The sequence below is a fragment of the Taudactylus pleione genome, unplaced genomic scaffold (genome assembly GCF_031769625.1).
Source record: "Taudactylus pleione unplaced genomic scaffold, aTauple2 ptg000184l, whole genome shotgun sequence".
Classification (NCBI taxonomy): domain Eukaryota; kingdom Metazoa; phylum Chordata; class Amphibia; order Anura; family Myobatrachidae; genus Taudactylus; species Taudactylus pleione.
In genome coordinates, this window is record NW_028284586.1 from 3,371,485 (window position 1) to 3,392,876 (window position 21,392).

The 21,392-nt window shown below is 42.7% G+C and overlaps 1 protein-coding gene across 1 annotated transcript in view; it reads right to left on the reverse strand.

Annotated features, from left to right (window-relative positions):
• LOC148519703 (protein kinase C delta type-like) overlaps positions 1-8,169 on the reverse strand; it is a 45,947-nt gene extending 37,778 nt beyond the window's left edge. The window contains exon 1 of the mRNA XM_088476196.1: positions 7,857-8,169. Coding sequence (XP_088332322.1) covers positions 7,857-8,169 — 313 coding nt within the window. The remainder of the gene's footprint in view (positions 1-7,856) is intronic.
• Positions 8,170-21,392: the final 13,223 nt, after the last annotated feature.

The following is a 21,392-nucleotide window of genomic DNA, read 5'->3' on the forward strand; positions in this document are numbered from 1 at the left end:
GACCCCTCAGTTACCATAAATCCTCCCCTCTTCCTCCTTCCAGCCTAAAAGCATCACCCACCCCCTGGTGCTGGAGATATCATTTAGTTACCCTGCTTTCACGTCATTTATCCATACTGTGATGCAATATTTCTGGACGCTACAAGTCAGAGTGTAGGATAAGGACACAAACAGTACAACGTAATAAGGGTCTCTGACTGCACTTCCTAATCACCATGCTGTGCTGCCTATTCCTAATCTGAGGGTCCCCTCCCTGAGAATATAGAGATTCACTAGTAAATGGGAAAATGTGGCGCTGATTACAAGTATTTTCCCTGGTCATTGCTTTCTATCAGGGAGCAGCGATGCTGGGAAATAATGCTATTGGCATCAGGGCTGTCTTATAGCAGTGTGGGCCCTGGGCAAAGCAATTCCCTGGGTCCCCTTACCCACCCATGATATGGTATTATTGCAGCAATAATCCCCGTCATAGGCCATTATTCAATTTGATGGCGAAAAGTCAGAGGTCGGACTTTTCGTCATCATCGCCATTTTATGCAGGGATAAAGTATCTGGCGTGTGGCGGCTTATCCCCGCATTAAATTAGGAATCAGCAAAAACTGGTGCCAGCGGAAAGGTAAGTATCGAAAAAATCCTGGGAATTTTCGAGAATTCATCCTGGCACCCCCCTAAAGATGTCCTGACTTGGGGGATCACTATGGGTGCCCCCGTTTTTGCCTGCTGAAGGAAATGGGGGGGTTTTAATAGCCACGGCAGGTGCATAAATGCGGCTTTAGAAGAAGGGGTGAAAAATAGCATTTAGGTTTTTTTTTTTTTAAATAACTATTTTAATGAAATTTGGTGTACATGAAAATGGGTGCAAACATATTTTTAAGTCCATAAAGTCACTTTTTAAAAATTCTTCAAAAATGCACCTGCCTCTATCACCCGCAATGAAGAAAACACCTGCCGCATATTTGAAAAACCCTCTGGAATAAATTTCGCTACTTTAGGATTTTGTCCCCCATATTTATTTATTTTTTTAACCCCAAAATTAAACTTAATTTTTTGGGGTGTCCGATTTTTTTTAAAAACATTTTTTTTGACACACATTACAGGAGTGTAGGCTATTTTTTTTTTATGCCTGCACCCCTAAACCCTAATTCTGCATTTTTCTTCGCCATGTATTACATGGTGAAAACTTAATCCCATTTTTTTACAAGGATTTTTCGCACCTGCAAAAAGTCTTTGTAATTGAATACGGGTATAATTAACAGGCGAAAATGATATCACGGTTTTTCGCCTCAAATTGGATTTGGCCCATAGTGAGATTTTATCAAGCTATAGGATTGCGCAGTGATTTGATTCATGCTGCGCAGCTCAGCCCTTATCTTTGCGGAGCGAGTGGCGACACCCCAGATACATTACTCTACCCCCCAGATACATCACTATACTCCCCAGATACATCACTATACACCCCAGATACATAACTATACCCTCCCAGATACATTACTATACCCCCCCAGATACATTACTCTACCCCCCAGATACATCACTATACACCCCAGATACATCACTATACACCCCAGATACATTACTATACCCCCCCAGATACATTACTCTACCCCCCAGATACATTACTATACACCCCAGATACATCACTATACACCCCAGATACATTACTATTACCCCCCAAGATACATTACTATTACCCCCCAAGATACATCACTATACCACCCCAGATACATCACTATACCCCCCAGATACATCACTATACACCCCAGATACATCACTATACATCCCCAGATACATCACTATACACCCCAGATACATCACTATACACCCCCAGATACATCACTATACCCCCCAGATGCATTACTATACACCCCAGATACATCACTATACACCCCAGATACATCACTATACCCCCAGATACATTACTCTACACCCCAGATACATTACTATACACCCCCAGATACATCACTATACACCCCAGATACATTACTATACACCCCCAGATACATTACTCTACACCCCAGATACATTACTATACCCCCCCAGATACATTACTCTACACCCCAGATACATCACTATACCCCCCAGATACATTACTCTACACCCCAGATACATTACTATACACCCCCAGATACATTACTATACACCCCCAGATACATCACTATACACCCCAGATACATCACTATACACCCCAGATACATTACTCTACCCCCCCAGATACATTACTCTACCCCCCAGATACATTACTATACACCCCAGATACATCACTATACACCCCAGATACATTACTCTACCCCTCAGATACATTACTATACACCCCAGATACATCACTATACCCCCCATATACATTACTCTACACCCCAGATACATTACTCTACACCCCAGATACATCACTATACTCCCCAGATACATTACTGTACTCCCCCAGATACATCACTTTACCCTCCAGATATATTACTATACCCCCCAGATAAATTACTATACACCCCCAGATACATCACTATACACCCACAGATACATCACTATATCCCCCATATACATCACTATACACCCCAGATACATCACTATACACCCCCAGATACATCACTATACACCCCAGATACATTACTATTACCCCCCAAGATACATCACTATACCCCCCCAGATACATCACTATACATCCCCAGATACATCACTATATACCCCCAGATACATCACTATACACCCCCAGATACATCACTATATCCCCCATATACATCACTATACACCCCAGATACATCACTATACACCCCCAGATACATCACTATACACCCCCAGATACATTACTATTCCCCCCAAGATACATCACTATACCCCCCCAGATACAACACTATACATCCCCAGATACATCACTATACACCCCCAGATACATCACTATACACCCCCAGATACATTACTCTACACCCCAGATACAATACTATACACCCCAGATACATCACTATACCCTCCAGATACGTCACTATATCCCACAGATACATTACTATACCCCCCAGATACATTACTATACCCCCCAGATACATCAATATACACCCCAGATATATCACTATACACCCCAGATATATCACTATACACCCCAGATACATCACTATACACCCCCAGATACATTACTATACCCGCCAGATACATCATTATACACCCCCAAATACATTACTATACCCCCCAGATACATTACTGTACATTCCAGATACATCACTATACCCCCCAGATACATCACTATACACCCCCAGATACATCACTATACACCCCAAATACATTACTATACCCCCGAGATACATCACTATACACCCCCAGATACATCACTATACACCACAGATACATTACTCTACCCCTCAGATACATTACTATACACCCCAGATACATCACTATACCCCCCAGATACATTACTCTACACCCCAGATACATTACTCTACACCCCAGATACATCACTATACTCCCCAGATACATTACTGTACTCCCCCAGATACATCACTATACCCTCCAGATATATTACTATACCCCCCAGATACATTACTATACACCCTCAGATACATCACTATACACCCCCAGATACATTACTATACCCCCCAGATACATTACTGTACATTCCAGATACATCACTATACCCCCCAGATACATCACTATACTCCACAGATACATCACTATACACCCCAAAAACATTACTATACCTTGCCAGATACATCACTATACACCCCCAGATACATCACTATACACCACAGATACATTACTCTACCCCTCAGATACATTACTATACACCCCAGATACATCACTATACCCCCCAGATACATTACTCTACACCCCAGATACATTACTCTACACCCCAGATACATCACTATACTCCCCAGATACATTACTGTACTCCCCCAGATACATCACTATACCCTCCAGATATATTACTATACCCCCCAGATACATTACTATACACCCTCAGATACATCACTATACACCCCCAGATACATCACTATATCCCCCATATACATCACTATACACCCCAGATACATCACTATACACCCCCAGATACATCACTATACACCCCAGATACATTACTATTACCCCCCAAGATACATCACTATACCCCCCCAGATACATCACTATACATCCCCAGATACATCACTATATACCCCCAGATACATCAATATACACCCCCAGATACATCACTATACCCCCCATATACATCACTATACACCCCAGATACATCACTATACACCCCCAGATACATCACTATACACCCCCAGATACATTACTATTCCCCCCAAGATACATCACTATACCCCCCCAGATACAACACTATACATCCCCAGATACATCACTATACACCCCCAGATACATCACTATACACCCCCAGATACATTACTCTACACCCCAGATACATTACTATACACCCCAGATACATCACTATACCCTCCAGATACGTCACTATATCCCACAGATACATTACTATACCCCCCAGATACATTACTATACCCCCCAGATACATCAATATACACCCCAGAAACATCACTATACACCCCAGATACATCACTATACACCCCAGATACATCACTATACAACCCCAGATACATTACTATACCCGCCAGATACATCACTATACCCCCCCAGATACATCACTATACATCCCCAGATACATCACTATATACCCCCAGATACATCAATATACACCCCCAGATACATCACTATATCCCCCATATACATCACTATACACCCCAGATACATCACTATACACCCCCAGATACATTACTATACACCCCCAGATATATTACTTTTCCCCCCCAGATACATCACTACACCCCCCCAGATACAACACTATACATCCCCAGATACATCACTATACACCCCCAGATACATCACTATACACCCCCAGATACATTACTCTACACCCCAGATACATTACTATACACCCCAGATACATCACTATACCCTCCAGATACGTCACTATATCCCACAGATACATTACTATACCCCCCAGATACATTACTATATCCCCCAGATACATCAATATACACCCCAGATATATCACTATACACCCCAGATACATCACTATACACCCCAGATACATCACTATACACCCCCAGATACATTACTATACCCGCCAGATACATCATTATACACCCCCAAATACATTACTATACCCCCCAGATACATTACTGTACATTCCAGATACATCACTATACCCCCCAGATACATCACTATACACCCCCAGATACATCACTATACACCCCAAATACATTACTATACCCCCGAGATACATTACTATACTCCACAGATACATCACTATACACCCCAAAAACATTACTATACCTTGCCAGATACATCACTATACACCCCCAGATACATCACTATACACCCCAGATACATCACTATACATCCCAGATACATTATTATACCCCCCAGATACATCACTATACACCCCAGATACATCACTATACCCCCCAGATACATTACTATACACCCCAAATACATTACTATACTCCCCAGATACATCACTATACCCCCCAGATACATCACTATACACCCCAAAAACATTACTATACCCCCCAGATACATCACTATACACCCCCAGATACATTACTATACCCCCCAGATACATCACTATACACCCCAAAAACATTACTATACCCCCCAGATACATCACTATACCCCTCAGATACATTACTGTACCCCCCAGATAAAGTACTATTTACCCCAGATACATTACTGTACACCCCCAGATCAGAGCCGTAACTAGACTCTTGGTGCCTTGTGCCAGAGAGAGCATTGGCATTTAAATAGGGAAATAAGATGGTGCACTTGAAAAAAGGCCATGGCCTCATGGGGAAGGGCTAGGGAAGAGATAGGGGAGGGCAGGAGATGCTGGGGATAAAAGATGAGGAAGCTACAAGTGAGAATGATAATAAATAGGAAAATTGACAGGCCTAACAGCGCCCTCTGCCCTGTGGTGCCCTGTTCCAGGGCACAGGTCGCACCACCTTAGTTATGGCCCTGCCCCAGATACATTGCTATACACCCCCAGAAACATTACTATACTCCCCAGAAACATTACTATGCCCCCGAGATACATTACTATAAACCCGATACATCACTATACTCCCCCAGATACATTACTATACCCCCCAGATACATTACTGTACCCCCCCCAGAAACATTACTATACCCCCAGATACAACTATAAACCCCCCCAGAAACATTACTATAGCCCCCAGATACATTACTGTACCCCCCCAGATACATTGCTGTACCCCCCAGAAACATTACTATACCCCCCAGAAATATTACTATACCCCCCAGATACATTACTATACACCCCAGATACATCACTATACACCCCCAGATATATTTCTGTACCCCCCAGAAACATTACTATACACCCCCAGATACATCACCAAACACCCCAGATACATTACTATAGCCCCCAGATACATTACTATACACCCCCAGATACATTACTATACACCCCAGATACATTACTATACCCCTAAACACACCTCTCCCACCTGATACATTTCCCTCCGAACCCACCACACCCCCCAGAAAGTATGTTTAAACCCCCCAGATACATTTCACCTCCCCCCATATAATAGAAGTGTACACCCCCACCTAACATGGATACAGAGCCATCCTTACCTGTGTTTGCAGCATTGTAGGTGGCTTTTCCCTCACACACTGGAAGCTGTCAGGACTCTGCGGGGAGATCCCCCAGGAGAAGGATAGCTAGCCCGGGCAGGGAGGGACGGGGACTCGGACAGACCAGGCAGAGCATGAGGGGGCGGGGACACGGGGAGGGACAAGGAACGTAATTCAGCAGCTGCAGTGCAGATAGGAGATCATCTGCAGATAGGAGAAGGATGGACAGACCCGGCAGCTGCAGCACAGCACAGACTAAAGCCACGCTCTCCTCTGCTTTGCTCTTCTATGAGAAGGGGGCCCGTCCCGCAGTTGCTATGCTAGCCAGTAGTTACAGTGACTGACGGGGCCCGAAGCGCACCACTTATTTTATTACCAAACTACTTTGAGACGTCTGCGGGCCAGGTACATTAGTACAGCAGTACCCCCCTGATGGCCACCCTGGGGGAAAGATCGGAATACAGTGCTCCGGCGGCCGGCTTTTATAAATATCAAAAATTTACCAACTGGCCGCGGCTGCAGACATCTGACGGGGTCACGCTGGGTACACCCTGCACGGCTGATCAGGAGAGATTAATTCCATTAGCCGCTGATCATAAAGGTGTGTACCCAGCTTATTTCACATACACAATGTTTACACATGATACACAACTTAAATATATATACAATGTAGCTGGTATGAAACGGTCATTACCAGCAGTATAGCCGTTTATAAAATTAATGAAACGTTGTTACCAGTAAAACTTGGTGGTTTTATTAACTAATATGCATATTTGTTAATAAAATGATACTGAATCAGGAATAAGTAGTTATCATTTACATCATTTCATTATATAAAAATCAACAATTATGGGGACAGTTTTGGAGCATTAAGAAAAGAAATGTAGCAACAAGTGACCTTCATTATGGCAGCTCATATGTTACATGTTTCTTACAATGCAACATTTTATCCAATTATATCATACGTAAGAAAGATAATAAGCACAGGTAGTCCCTATTGTACTCTGATACTTATGACAGTTAATACTCAAGCACCTATAATCCCTCAATTAGACAAGTAGTCCCTATAATACTTAAGTACCAAATATTGATTATATAGTAACATTTTAAAGATAAAGTGTTGTCAATGTAAAATAATGAATTGAATATAACAACTCTCCAACTACACTTTGTGCCTCTGATACTGCTGCGGTTCTACAACTGCCCCATACTAAGAATCGTTTTACCTGATAAAACCTCCTTCCCCTCTCTACCTGGTCTTGGCTGATCTCCATCAAATTCTTCAGCCTCTCTCGCTGCGCTCTTCCTCTTCTTTGCCAGAGACTCCCCCGATCTGTGTTTTCTCTTCCTGCTTTTCTTTACTCTCCTCTTCTCTTGACCATCTTCAGGACATGGCTTCTTCGCTTTTGGCTCCATATTGCTCCTCTTTCTGCTCCTCTTCCCTCCTGCCATCTTCTCTTTCTTCTGTGGCGGCTCCAAAGTCTGCTTATTGCTCCTTTTCCCTCCTGCCATCTTCTCTTTCCTCTGTGCCGGCTCCATGGTCTCCTTATTGCTCCTGTTTCTGCTACTCTTACTTCCTACTGTCTTCTCTTTCTTCTGCGCTGGGTCCTGCTTCTCCCCACTGGGCTCCGTCTTCTGCACCAACGTCAGTTGGATCTTCTAACTGCCGCTGCCAACTTTGAAAGTAAACAACTCTGTTGCCATGACTACAGGTGCATGAGGTCAGGCCATGGTTTCATGTGATGTCACCTGCTTGCTGCTCTCTCAAATACACTGTAATGTATATATTATCCATGAGGATACGTGTTTGATTGGTAGAGAAATTTGTGGATGGAAAGTTTTTTTTTTTTTAGTATTTTGCACTCAGTGTAAGTCGCACATTATTTATGCCTTACCGGAAGTGCTTCCCATGATCATATTCCTACTTTATTTTTATATTTTTATAACTTGCAATAGTGGAATATAGGCCAAAATGTACATATATTATAAATTGTAACTAATTTTCCAGGATAATGAAACAATGAAAAATGAATTAGCAAAACCTGCAGTCACACAGTGAAAGTTGTATTGGAGAGGTTGTGGCTATTCTTAAGGAGGTACCAAGAATGATAATGTTTATTGATATTCATAAGTGTCTCACCTCTCATGTAAAAAACTAGTCATATACCCCATGGGGGATGCATGCCAAATTCATAGACAATAGACCAATTTGTCAGGTGATTGATGGATTAAAATTATTTGCCATATATGGAGGATCAAGAGACATATTTCTAACTTATAGTAGCTCTATGATCCTGGTTCTTCCCAGGCTCAGGTACAGAGGTGGATTGACCGTAGGCCTCACTGGGAGTTTTTCCATAGGCCGTCAGCCCCATGGCACCATTGGGTCACATAGTGCATCTTTTAAAAACGCTTGTTTCTTGTTTGTTTATTTTTCATACATCTTTTCATTGAACATTTTAAAAAAAGAAACAGAATGTACAGATAGCAGATTCCAATGATATATGGTATTGTATAGTAAGGACAGACATGAAAATAGTCCAATCTTCCAATAAGTGAAAAATTGTACCATTCATAAATCTGCTAGATAAATATATATCATTATTGTTATACATTTATAGAACAGAAATAAATAAAAATAAAAGAGAGAGTGTAGGGTCAATTAGGTAAACACAGGGGGGTTTCCAAGATGCCTTGAACCCCCCCCTCCCCAACATACACCGTGACCACAATAGAAATAGTAATATTATAGAATTTTACTAGTGCTGCATGTTCTTCTCAGTATCACAAATGAAATGAAATTAGCACCAACTGTGGATCTTTTAACATGTGTCAGTCAGTAATAAATACACCTATGCCACAACTAGGAGATCTGGAAAACATGCACTGTTAGTGGTGCACTGCTATAGACCATTTATAGGCTTAATTATTAATACTGTATAATAATACACTATCCAGTGCATAACGAGACCAATATGTACACATAGGTCTAGGGCAGTGCTAGGTTCTTCTGCTGCTCCCCCAGACTCCTGGACTTACTCCAATGCTCTGGAATGGTGCCCACATCTAAAATAATACCATTCAGCTCAGGCTGGATGGACCTTACTGCTGCATTTAATGGCTTACTGTGATCGCTGGTCCTGTATATGCTGGAATTATGACAAACAATACACTTTGTATGACGCAGAGATGATTAAGTAATAATTATGCCCTCTTCATGGACTGACCACACTCAATCTAAAATCAAACATTGGAAACCCCCTCAAGAAAGAAGAACAAACAAACAGAATAACCTGGCGCTAATCTTAATAAAAATCACAACTGAAAAAAACAAAATGTGCTAAATCTGCAGCTCTCTATATAGGAGATCTACTCACAACCTCCTGATCTAGTACATAGAAATAAATAAAGAAAACAAAGAGAGCGCTGATAGTAGCAAAGTAATTTAAATATAAATTTTATATCAGGGGTTTTTTATTTAATATGATTAAATTTAGATTTAAATTACTTTGCTACTATCAGCGCTCTACATTGAAAGCGGATTATAGGTAACATACGATATTTGGCATTGTGTATCCCACTATCTACGGTAACATAGTAAGAAAAGTCTGCGTCTTATTGATAGAGAGTTATGCAGAAGCCAATAATTGGTGAGGTAAATACCATTCAGTATGTTCAAATAACTTAAATATATGTTGTTGTGTTTGAGGTTACAGTTGAGAAATATATGCCCCCCATTTGTCATTAAATCTCTTTTTCTATATGAAACATAACTGATCTGCGATCAAAATATAAATATTGCAGTAACCAGACTGTTACATCTGTAAGCATAGGAGCAGATTTAGAGATCCATTTCCGGAGAATAGCCTTTTTTCCCACAGTGATAATGGCTGTAAGTAATGGGAGAATATATTTTTTTCTTTTGACCTAGGTTCCAATTTTTTAAATTGTCACATATGAGGGCTAGGGGCTCAGGTTGTACTGATATCTCGAATAGTGAGTTAATAAACTTGGTTATTTTATTCCAAAACCTGCGTATTATTGTGCATTCACAAAAATGATGGAAAAAAGAAGCAGAATGATAATGGCATTATGGACATGGACCAGTTTCATCTGATACCATATGTTTTCCACATAGTTGAGAGATATACAGGAGGCCCTATTGATAGTTTTAAAATGAACTTCCTATAGCATTGCAGAATGTAAGAATTTCATTATGGAGATAAAATAGCATAAAATGTCAGAGTGAGAAGAACAAGTAGAGATATCTTTTCCCCAGTTATTAGCAGTAAGGGGTAAATTTACTAAGATTCGAGATAGGTCGAGATGACCATCTTGGGTGATTTATTGATTTTTTTTCGCTGCTTGCAAATTTACTAAAGGCAAAGTCAGGTGAGTTAGAGAGAGATTTCTGTCATCTCACTCATAAAACTCGGGTGAGATAGCAATCTCGAATCAAATCACCATTGGGCCAAATCGGAAGTACTTTTCACCAAAAACATACATCTCTCAAATTTACCAAAAATCGGGATGACGAGCTTGGGTGAGATAGGAGCAAACTCTCAACCCCCTGAGCTGCTAGATGGTCAGAAACATACACAAATCATTCTTTCTATAAATGGTGAAAATAGGGATCACTGTGTTAATGTCTGCTCGTGACTTCAGTCCCGGGCCACCGGCCAATCAGCGGCGGCTAACATTAGTGGCCGCTCATTGGCTGGGACCCACGTGGAGAAGCCACTCATTGGCAGACATTAACACAGTGTAACACCATGCAGAAGCATGTTGTTACACTGTATCCGCCCCACGTATTGGAATTCTGCGGAGAACATCGAGGGACATAAAGGTGAGTATTGGATCTTTTTTTACAGGTAATTCGTACAGATACTTTACGTTGACAAAGGGACATGAACATCTGGAAACAGGTGAGTATGTGTAAGTGTTTATGGATGCAATAAAGCTTTATTTTCACGGTGTGTTGTGTGTTTTATTAACCATTTCTTTACAGGTGAACTACAGATACCAGTGGGCCCTTAATGCCCCGCATGCTGGTACTTGTTGTTCTCTAAATACCAGCATGCGGGGGAGGCTTGCTGGGACCTGTAGTTCCTCTGTAAAGACAATGATGAAAAATCAAATTTTTCACTATCAACTAACACTATCAACCCGCCACCCACCACCCAATGGGTGGTTGGATAGCCCCGGGCTATCAGCCTAGGCCAGGGGTGCCCTGGAGAGGGTGACGCCTTTATTGGGGGTGTCCCCAACTCCCCAGGGATCCCTGGTCTGGGCTGACTAACGGTCAGGGCTGATGCTGTGGCTGGGGGTTCGGCGAAAGGGCACCCCTGGCTGTGGCATCAGCTGGTTTTAAATATACGGGGTACCTCACGTAATTTTTTTTCTCTGTATATATAAAACCAGCTCTGTCCCTGCTGCCTGTTGCTGGTTCATAATTTACAGTGGAACCCTACACATTTTTTTTTCCTGTAAATTAAGAACCAGGGCAGGCTTGCAAACCCAGAACTGGTTAGTGTTTTAGGGGGGACCTCACGCCATTTATTTTAAAAGCATTTATTTATTTTTTACAACTTTTAACACACAAGCAGCAAACACATATCTCACTGATATGTGCTGGCTGCTAGCTCGGGAGAGATTTGCAGAGAGAAAATCTCCTGCAAAATGAGTTACTCGGGAGAGATATCTCCCTCTGCTTCACCATCGGCAAACTCGTTTAGCCTCAAATCGCCGGTTGGTAAATTTACAAAAAAAAGGGATTAAATCACCCTACCAGAAAGATAAATCACTTTGAAAATCGGGACCATCTCGGATCTTAGTAAATTTACCCCTAAGAATCCACAGCTTTTCTTGATCTGTTGTAATAAGTTCCTTGTAAAGATATGCAGTCTGATATGAATTTTGATGAAGGAAAGTAAGGAGTGTTGTTATAGGGTCAGGTAAATGTGCTACTGACATTGTTGGTGGTGAGGAAGAAATAACATTACGTATCTGCAAGTACATACAGTACTGTTTGTGTGATGTGCCAAAGTTAGTATTTAAAGGCCCCATACTGTACATCTGCCGGCGGATTGCGCGATCCTGTGATTGAATCGCATACGCCGGTCGGTAATGCCAACCATCGGCCATCGATGTTGCACGATCCATCGAAGGATCAGAGAAATTCTACATGTTAGATTTCACCGGTCTGCTATTCACGATAATTTTTTGATCATGATCGGCATATCTGTGATATCCACCATGTTGATTTTCAGAAATCGTGCAATGCTGGGTTGCAGGATCGTTACATCGCGGTGATCCGTCGCAGATGTATGGGGGTCTTTATACAGCAAATGATCTCAATATGTCCACCTGGGTCAAATAAATCTTTGATTCCCATGATGCCCCTATCTCTGCACGTCAGAGACAAAACATTGCTTAAGGCTCGTTCAAAAAAGCAGGTTTCCCTAAAAAGTGGTGTAAATGGAACTATGTTGCCGTCTTTTCAGTTTGCGGTTTATAAATAACCAGGCTTTGTAAGTGTCTGCAAATAAGGGATCAGATAGAATAGAGGAAGGAATAAGGGAACGAGAAGCATGGAGTAAAGCACTTGGAGAAAAGGGTTTTGTTAGTGCGGAATCTAATTCATTACCAGTGTAATTGTCTTTGTTTAAAAACCAGTCTGAGATATATATAAAACAGATTGCTGCTGAGAAGGCTGTTATATATACATGGAACCCCCAATCCTCCATCACATGTTACCTTTATGTTTTATCTATAGCTATTTTGGGTTTTTTATCTACAGGTGCGTATCCACTGCGCAACCCCAGAACTATAACATCATAATCGTACCGTCATTCCCCATCCCCTGCAGTGCCTACACTGAACGATTAGTCATTCAGTGTAGGCCATGCTTGCCAACCGCGGGAGGCTCCCGTTGTTGTGTCAGTGCAGAGACGTCAGTCTTGGCGGCCATTTTCCGTCGTTTGAACAGCGCTGGGAGACCTGATGCAGGACTTCGAAGAGGTAAGTAATACAAAGCATGGGTGCAGGGAATGCGGTGCAGGGCCCCGCTAGACCCGGAGACGTTTGTGCACCACACACACCATTATAACAGAGTTGCCTACCTTTTCAGATCTCTTCCCGGGAGAAGCCCGGGTAAGAGAAGCAGGAAGGGGGTGATGGGGGCGGGGCCTGATGATTAGCGTCATTAAGCCCTGCCCCCTCGCGGTAAAATTGCCGCGATAGGGTAGAATTTGCATAGGGGCGGGGCCAAATGAGATGATTCATGTAGAATCATGTTTTAAGCCCCGCCCCTACACGGAGACCCGCGATCGCCGCGGGTATTCTCATTCTGCCCACTTCACTAGGAAGTGGGCAGAATGCGGGAGAAATGCCTACCCTTCCGGGGGTGCGGGGGGTTACCCGAAAAATTGGGAGCCTCCCGCGAAAACCGTAAGGGTAGGCATGTATGCATTATAGATACGACCCTAAACAGTTTGTGTATATATGTGTGTGACTGCCTCTCCTCCCCATTGCCAGGGTCACCTCATATTGCAGGAGTCCTTGCTGTCAGCTGTAATTACCACTGAAAGTCAGCCTACTCCCACCTGCCCCCATGGTTGCTGCTATTTCCAAGTTGCAGAATGAACCTGTGTGAAGTCACAACCACGTGACCTCTGGAGAAGGGCCGGACTGCTCCAGTGTTACCATCCACGTGGGCATAGAGGGGGAATATATTTTTGTGGCGAGCATAGCGAGCCACCGTGCCCGAAGAGTGGCGAGCGAACACTTCAGGTCCCCGTTCTGAGCATTACCCCTCCCTCTGTGGTAGCGGGTCATGTGGGTGTGATGTTAGAGGTCCTTTGCAGTACCCAATTCTAGACCTAACCCTCCCCCCACATACCAGTGGTAACCTCACCCAGCAGGAGGCAGTGGTGGCACCTGTGACTATTATCCTTCTTGTGCCCATGTTGCACTATTACAGCCTAATATACTGAGGCTAACTGTTAGCTCCCTCCTGCACCCCCTTTACCCTCCTCCCACCAATGCTAGGGTTCACCTTACCCTGCAGGATGCATTGCTGGCACTGTAATGACCCTTCTGGTGCCCCCTTTTACACTATTACACCAAAATACTACTAAGATCAGCTACTAGCATTCTACTGCCCCTCCATACCCATGTACCTTGCCCATGCTGCTCTTAGTACTACACTTTTCACCTGCCACAGCAGGACACATCCCTGAGTGGAAATACATTTGTCCATAGGTGGAGCTAGATAGGCCTTTTGGGCTGAGCACAGAGACGGCCCTAGGCATAGACAAACTAACCAAATGCCATGGGCTTTTGGAATGCCTAGAGGCATTCAAGCCTGCCTAGGGCTGGTGGAGGTTTGGTGCAGGCACGGCCGGGGCACCTGCTGCCAGCTGGGCATAGACCCTGGCAGCTGCTACTACCACTGTGCTGCTTACACGATCGGAGCTCAGCTGACAGCTCTGATAGAACAGCAGCAAACAGCAGCAGCAAACAGTGAGCGGGCAGCGAAGGAACAGCTGGCGGCAGTTTGCGGGGGTGGAGCACCTGGACGGTGGCTAGTGGTTAACGCCGGGCCGGCTCGGAGGTGTAACTGTTAGGGCACATGCGTAACTCTTTTGAGTATAATCCAGCTACAGCCTTGAGAGCTGGAATTCTAGGCTAGATGCGGCCATACAACAGCTTTGAGAGCTTTAGGAAGACTTGGCTTGTTGGGCCTGAAGGCCTTAGATCGTAGATGATGAAGTGGCATTTGAGCCATGCCACAGCCTTGAGGGCTGGTATCACTTGGCTGGTTGTGGCCATTGGGCCGTGCAGCAGCCTTGAGGGCTGGTATAACTTGGCTGGATGCAGCCCGTGGGCTGGAGAATATGAAGCGGCCTCTGGGCCGTGCAGCAGCCTTGAGGGCTGGTATAACTTGGCTAGATGCAGCCAGTGGGCTGTAGAATATGAAGTGGCCTCTGGGCCGTGCAGCAGCCTTGAGGGCTGGTATAACTTTCAGCCCGTGGGCTGTAGAATAATAGGTGGCATCTGGGCCGTGCGGCAACCTTGAGGGCTGGGAAAACTTGGCTAGATGCAGCCAGTGGGCTGTAGAATTTGAAGTGGCCTCTGGGCCGTGCAGCAGCTTTGAGGGCTGGTATAACTTGGCTGGATGCAGCCCGTGGGACTGCGCATTAATGTTGCTGGAGTGCGACCTGTGCCGCCGGGTTGACACAAGTAACTGACGCAGTAGTGCCACCAAGTTGACATAGATAGCTGACGACATAGTGCGGCCTGTGCCGCCGGGTTGACACAAGCAGCTGACGCTGTAGTGCGGCCTGTGCCGCCGGGTTGACACAAGTAACTGACGCAGTAGTGCCACCAAGTTGACATAGATAGCTGACGCCGTAGTGCGGCCTGTGCCGCCGGGTTGACACAAGCAGCTGACGCTGCAGTGCGGCCTGTGCCGCCTGGATGACACAAACGGCAAAGGGACAAACTTGCGTACCATGCTGCCTAGATGACACAACCGACAGGTAAATAATATGCAGGACTGTGCCGCCTGGATGATACAATCGGCAGAACAACATTATACTATTGGAGGCAAGAAAACTGGAGATCAACTGGAAGACAGGAGACAAAGCCAGAACCGTAAACACGAAAACTCTATCACCGGCATCGGAGCAACATTAACGCCAGCAGGATATAGATGCAGGAGCCAATCTGGAGTGATCCACAGAATGATGGACAGGAGGTAGGCGGAGATTCAGTGAACACTTGCCCTGTGTACACCTCGCACAGTGTTCGCAGTGCGGCGGCTTGTGACAGTCACATAACCAGAATGATCTTCTGCGCATGAGCAGAGGCTTATTCAGGACTTTAAGTAATGGTCGCAGGAGGGCTGCTGCACCATGGACCGTTGTGGTGATAGGAGTAGTGAGTCGCACCTCATGGCTCTGGGCTCCGCCTCCAGCAATCAGCATGCACACCTGCGGCCTGCCAGCCTGAGACAGGAAAAGCGGGTACTCCGAGATAGGGTACACCCTGTTTAGGTGGACGAGAAACCTTCTTTGCTGTGGATTGAAGATTTAGATATAAGAAGAAACCAAGTTAAAGTCCGCACTTATTATTGAAGAGGAAGATGTGTGTATATATCATTTAGAAAGCAAACCTTGGAAAATAATGCGTTATTATATAATTTAGGAGCATATACTTTACATATGTTATAAGGTGTGTCATTTATACGCAGGCCTATAATCAGGAGGTGACCAGCTGGATTACTATAAGAACTATTAACCAGTGTCTGGAGACATTGATGTGCTAAGAGTATTACTCCGGGAGACTTAGATGAATATGAAGCTGAGGACATCACCTTCCAGCCATGCATATTAAGTTTAGAAATTATAAGCTCTAACAGGTGTGTTTCCTGCAAACATATTATATCTATCTTTAGTTTATTTAAGTATGTGAAAATCCGCTTTCTCTTAATTGGGGAATGTATGCCCCATACATTCAGGGAACCAATCTTAAGTTGCGTCATATGTAAAAGTTAAAGGTAGTCTGAGGTAAAGTGATGTAAAAACCAGGTATAGCAGCTAATTACATACACAATCATGACTGCCGAAAAAGTTCCGTTATAGCATTGTCAAAGCCGGATAATTGGCTGAGACTGAATCTGCTAAAATTAAAATCTGCACGACGCCATTTTGTGAATGGCCGCAAGATGCCATTTTGCGATGGCCGTTCAGCGCCATTTTAGCGAATCTCACACATAAGTACATACGGCGATACTATTATTCAGCGTCGTGCGATTTCCACACAATAGAACAATATTAAAAGTCCTCATCATATAAATACATACATTTACTAAAACATATACTATGACCAACCCTGCAGAACACGTACCACGGTGTACTCCACAAACACGTAGTCACACAACGCTAATTAGCGTCTTTTCTTAATATCCCAATACTTACACACTGCACACTTCCTTAAAAAGTTCACTAGTATGAAGGTTAATATTTAAGGTTTTATTCATTACTACATGTTATTTGATATCTGAGGTTTAGTACATGATAAGCAGACCGTGTTTGGTATAATTCTAAACTACTGTGTATTTGCAGATTTCCGGTTCCATTGGTGAGGAAATCGCAACATGTGTCTGCAAATTATGGATCATAGAGAGTTAGGATTTAAAATGCACTCTAATGCAGCCAGTTTAGACTTGTTATTCAGCGGGAAAATGGACACAAAGAGCTGTTGGAGGCTGGACTGTGATCATACAAACTGACCTATGAACTGTACTGTAACAGAAGAACCAGGAAGAAGAACCAATGGAATCATGCCAACCTGTTCTATTGTATTGCCTATCTCTGTAAAGGTATATATGCAAGCTCTCTGAAACTAGATGGCAGTCATAATTTCTTTGCTGTTGACGGAGGCTTCATCTTTAATGCCGGAATCTGCGCATGTATATGTAACAACTCTACCTTGTGATTGTATAATTTGTTTGCGTTAATTGTATTTAGATCACAGCTTGTAACTATCTGCTTTTTGGTGAATAATATCTTTTTGTGCTTTGGAAACACAATCAAAGTCTGAAGAGTAATTATTTCTTGTGCGACTTACAATGCTAACTAGCAACATTCTGGAGTGTATAGATAAGTAGGAATCAATAGCATAATAATCACATTGGTATACCAAAACATACAGTCAGGTGCATAAATATTGGGACATTGGCAGATTTTTCATATTTTGGCCTCTATTCACCACCACAATGGCTTTGAAATGAAACAAACAATATGTGCTTTAACTGCAGACTTTCAGATTTAATTTGAGGGTAATTACATCCAAATCAGGTGAACGGTGTAGGAATTACAACGGTTTCTATATGTGCCCCCCACTTTTTAAGGGGCCAAAAGTAATGGGACAAATTAAACAATCCTAAATCTAACTTTCACTTTTTAATACTTTGTTGCAAATCCTTTGCAGGCAATTACAGCCTGAAGTCTGGAACGCATAGACACCACCAGACGCTGGGTTTCATTCCTGGTGATGCTCTGCCAGGTCTCTACTGCAAATGTCTTCAGTTCCTGCTTGTTCTTGGGGCATTTTCCCTTCAGTTTTGTCTTTATCAAGTGAAATGCATGCTCAATCGGATTCAGGTCAGGGGATTGACTTGGCCATTGCATAATATTCCACTTTTTAGCCTTAAAAAACTCTTTGGTTGCTTTTGCAGTATGCTTTGGGTCATTGTCCCATTGTCCATCTGCACTGTGAAGCGCCGTCCAATGAGTTCTTAAGCATTTGACTGAATATGAGCATTTAATATTGCCCGAAACACTTCAGAATTCATTCTGCTGCTTTTGTCAGCAGTCACATCATCAATAAATACAAGGGAACCAGTTCCATAGGCAGCCATAAATGCCCAGGCCATGACACTACCACCACCATGCTTCACTGATGAGGTGGTATGTTTTGGATCATGAGCAGTTCCTTTCCTTCTCCATACTCTTCTCTTCCCATCACTCTGGTACAAGTTGATCTTTGTCTCATCTGTCCATAGGATGTTGTTCCAGAACTGTAATGGCTTTTTTAGATGTTGTTTGGCAAACTCTAATCTGGTCTTCCTGTTTTTGTGGCTCACCAATGGTTTACATCTTGTGGTGAACCCTCTATATTCACTCTTGTGAAGTCTTCTCTTGATTGTTGACTTTGACACATATACACCTACCTCCTGGAGAGTGTTCTTGATTTGGCCAACTGTTGTGAAGGGGTTTTTTTTCACCAGGGAAATAATTCTTCTGTCATCCACCACAGTTGTTTTCCGTGGTCTTCCGGGTCTTTTGGTGTTGCTGAGCTCTCCGGTGTGTTCTTTCTTTTTAAGAATGTTCCAAACAGTTGATTTGGCCACACCTAATGTTTTTGCTATCTCTCTGATGGGTTTGTTTTGATTTTTCATCCTAATGATGGCTTGCTTCACTAATAGTGACAGCTCTGTGGATCTCATATTGAGAGTCGACAGCAACTGATTGCAAATGCAAATGTCACACCTAGAATCAACTCCAGACCTTTTACCTGCTTAATTGATAATGAAATAACGAGGGAATAGCCCACACCTGTCCATGAAATAGCTTTTGAGTTGATAGTCCCATTACTTTTGGCCCCTTAAAAAGTGGGAGTCACATATAGAAACCGTTGTAATTCCTACACCGTTCACCTGATTTGGATGTAATTACTCTCAAATTAAATCTGAAAGTCTGCAGTTAAAGCACATCTTGTTTGTTTCATTTCAAAGCCATTGTGGTGAATAGAGGTCAAAATATGAAAATTCTGTCAATGTCCCAATATTTATGCACCTGACTGTACATCATCACTAATAGAATCAATAGGAGAAAGAGACAACCGGGAAACATATTTTGTAATACAAGAAAAACAATAGGAGCTGGTATAGGCTCTCAGGCCCTTGAGCAAGTGATAAAAATTTGACATTAGAAGATAACCACGTTAAGATAAACGGACGGCTTCATGTGCAAAAAGTTAAATGCAAAAATGTTATCATCCTCATTGTGTTTGAGAGAACAAATTGTGGTGGTTGTTTGTGATTCATAGTGTTATGGGTAAGTAAAAGTTTAATGGAAATAAGAACAATAAGTCAAGCATACAATAAATATGCTAGAAATATCAAACCGTATTAAGCTGGCCACACACTAGACCAATTTACATCCAACCATCCAACTAGTTGGCTGGTTGGATGAAAGTTGGTCTAGTGTGTGGCCAGCTTAGACATGAAATCTTCTGATGGATAATCGCAAGTAGTAAAGCACTAGCATTGATAAAGAGTAGATCAAAAGTCCTACTTTCCAAAACAAAGCATCTTCAGGTTTCTTCTACTTTAGCGTTATCAGCAGAATTGGCCGCAAATTCCTAATATAGAAAAGCTTCGGCATCTGATGGTTTGGTGAAATCTCGGCATAGATTCTATAAATACATATTAAAGATCTGAATGCCATAGACTTAACAGGTGAGGACTAGGAACATAATTATTGCTATTGTTCAACCAGTGGTAATAATTAGATGCATTGTATAAAACATATAAATTTAATATATCTCAATTATGGCAAAAAAAAAAACTATTGGGTGGACATAAACCTTTCTGTAATTGCTTATAACAGTAATAAATAACAGCCATCTCAGGGGGACATGTAAGAAGAAGAAACTTGATTTGTCTCATCTCCCTCTGTTGTATAGAAAGTCATTAGCATTAGACAGTAAAGTGAAACAATATTTTGATATCTATAGTACTTAGCAATGCTCCAACCAGTGCTATTATTGTCATTTGTTCTATGCAGAGGGGTTATGCTATTGTTATTGGTTCTATGCAGATGGGGTTATGCTATTGTTATTGGTTTTAAGCAGAGGGGTTATGCTATTATTGTTATTAGTTCTATGCAGAGGGGTTATGCTATTTTTGTTATTGGTTCTATTCAGAGGGGTTATGCTATTATTGGTATTGGTTCTATGCAGAGGGGTTATGCTATTATTGGTATTGGTTCTATGCAGAGGGGTTATGCCAGAGGTTCCCAAACTTTTTTGAATCACAGCGCTCTAGAGTATCAGCATTGTTTTCATGGCACCCCTAAGCCAAAAGTTTGTTATTAAGAATTCAGAAAAAATGTAGTAAAGAGAATTAAATTGTGCTTACCTGTCATACTTAGGCTCGAGTTATGTGGTGGTGGACAGGTTTGAGCTTCTGT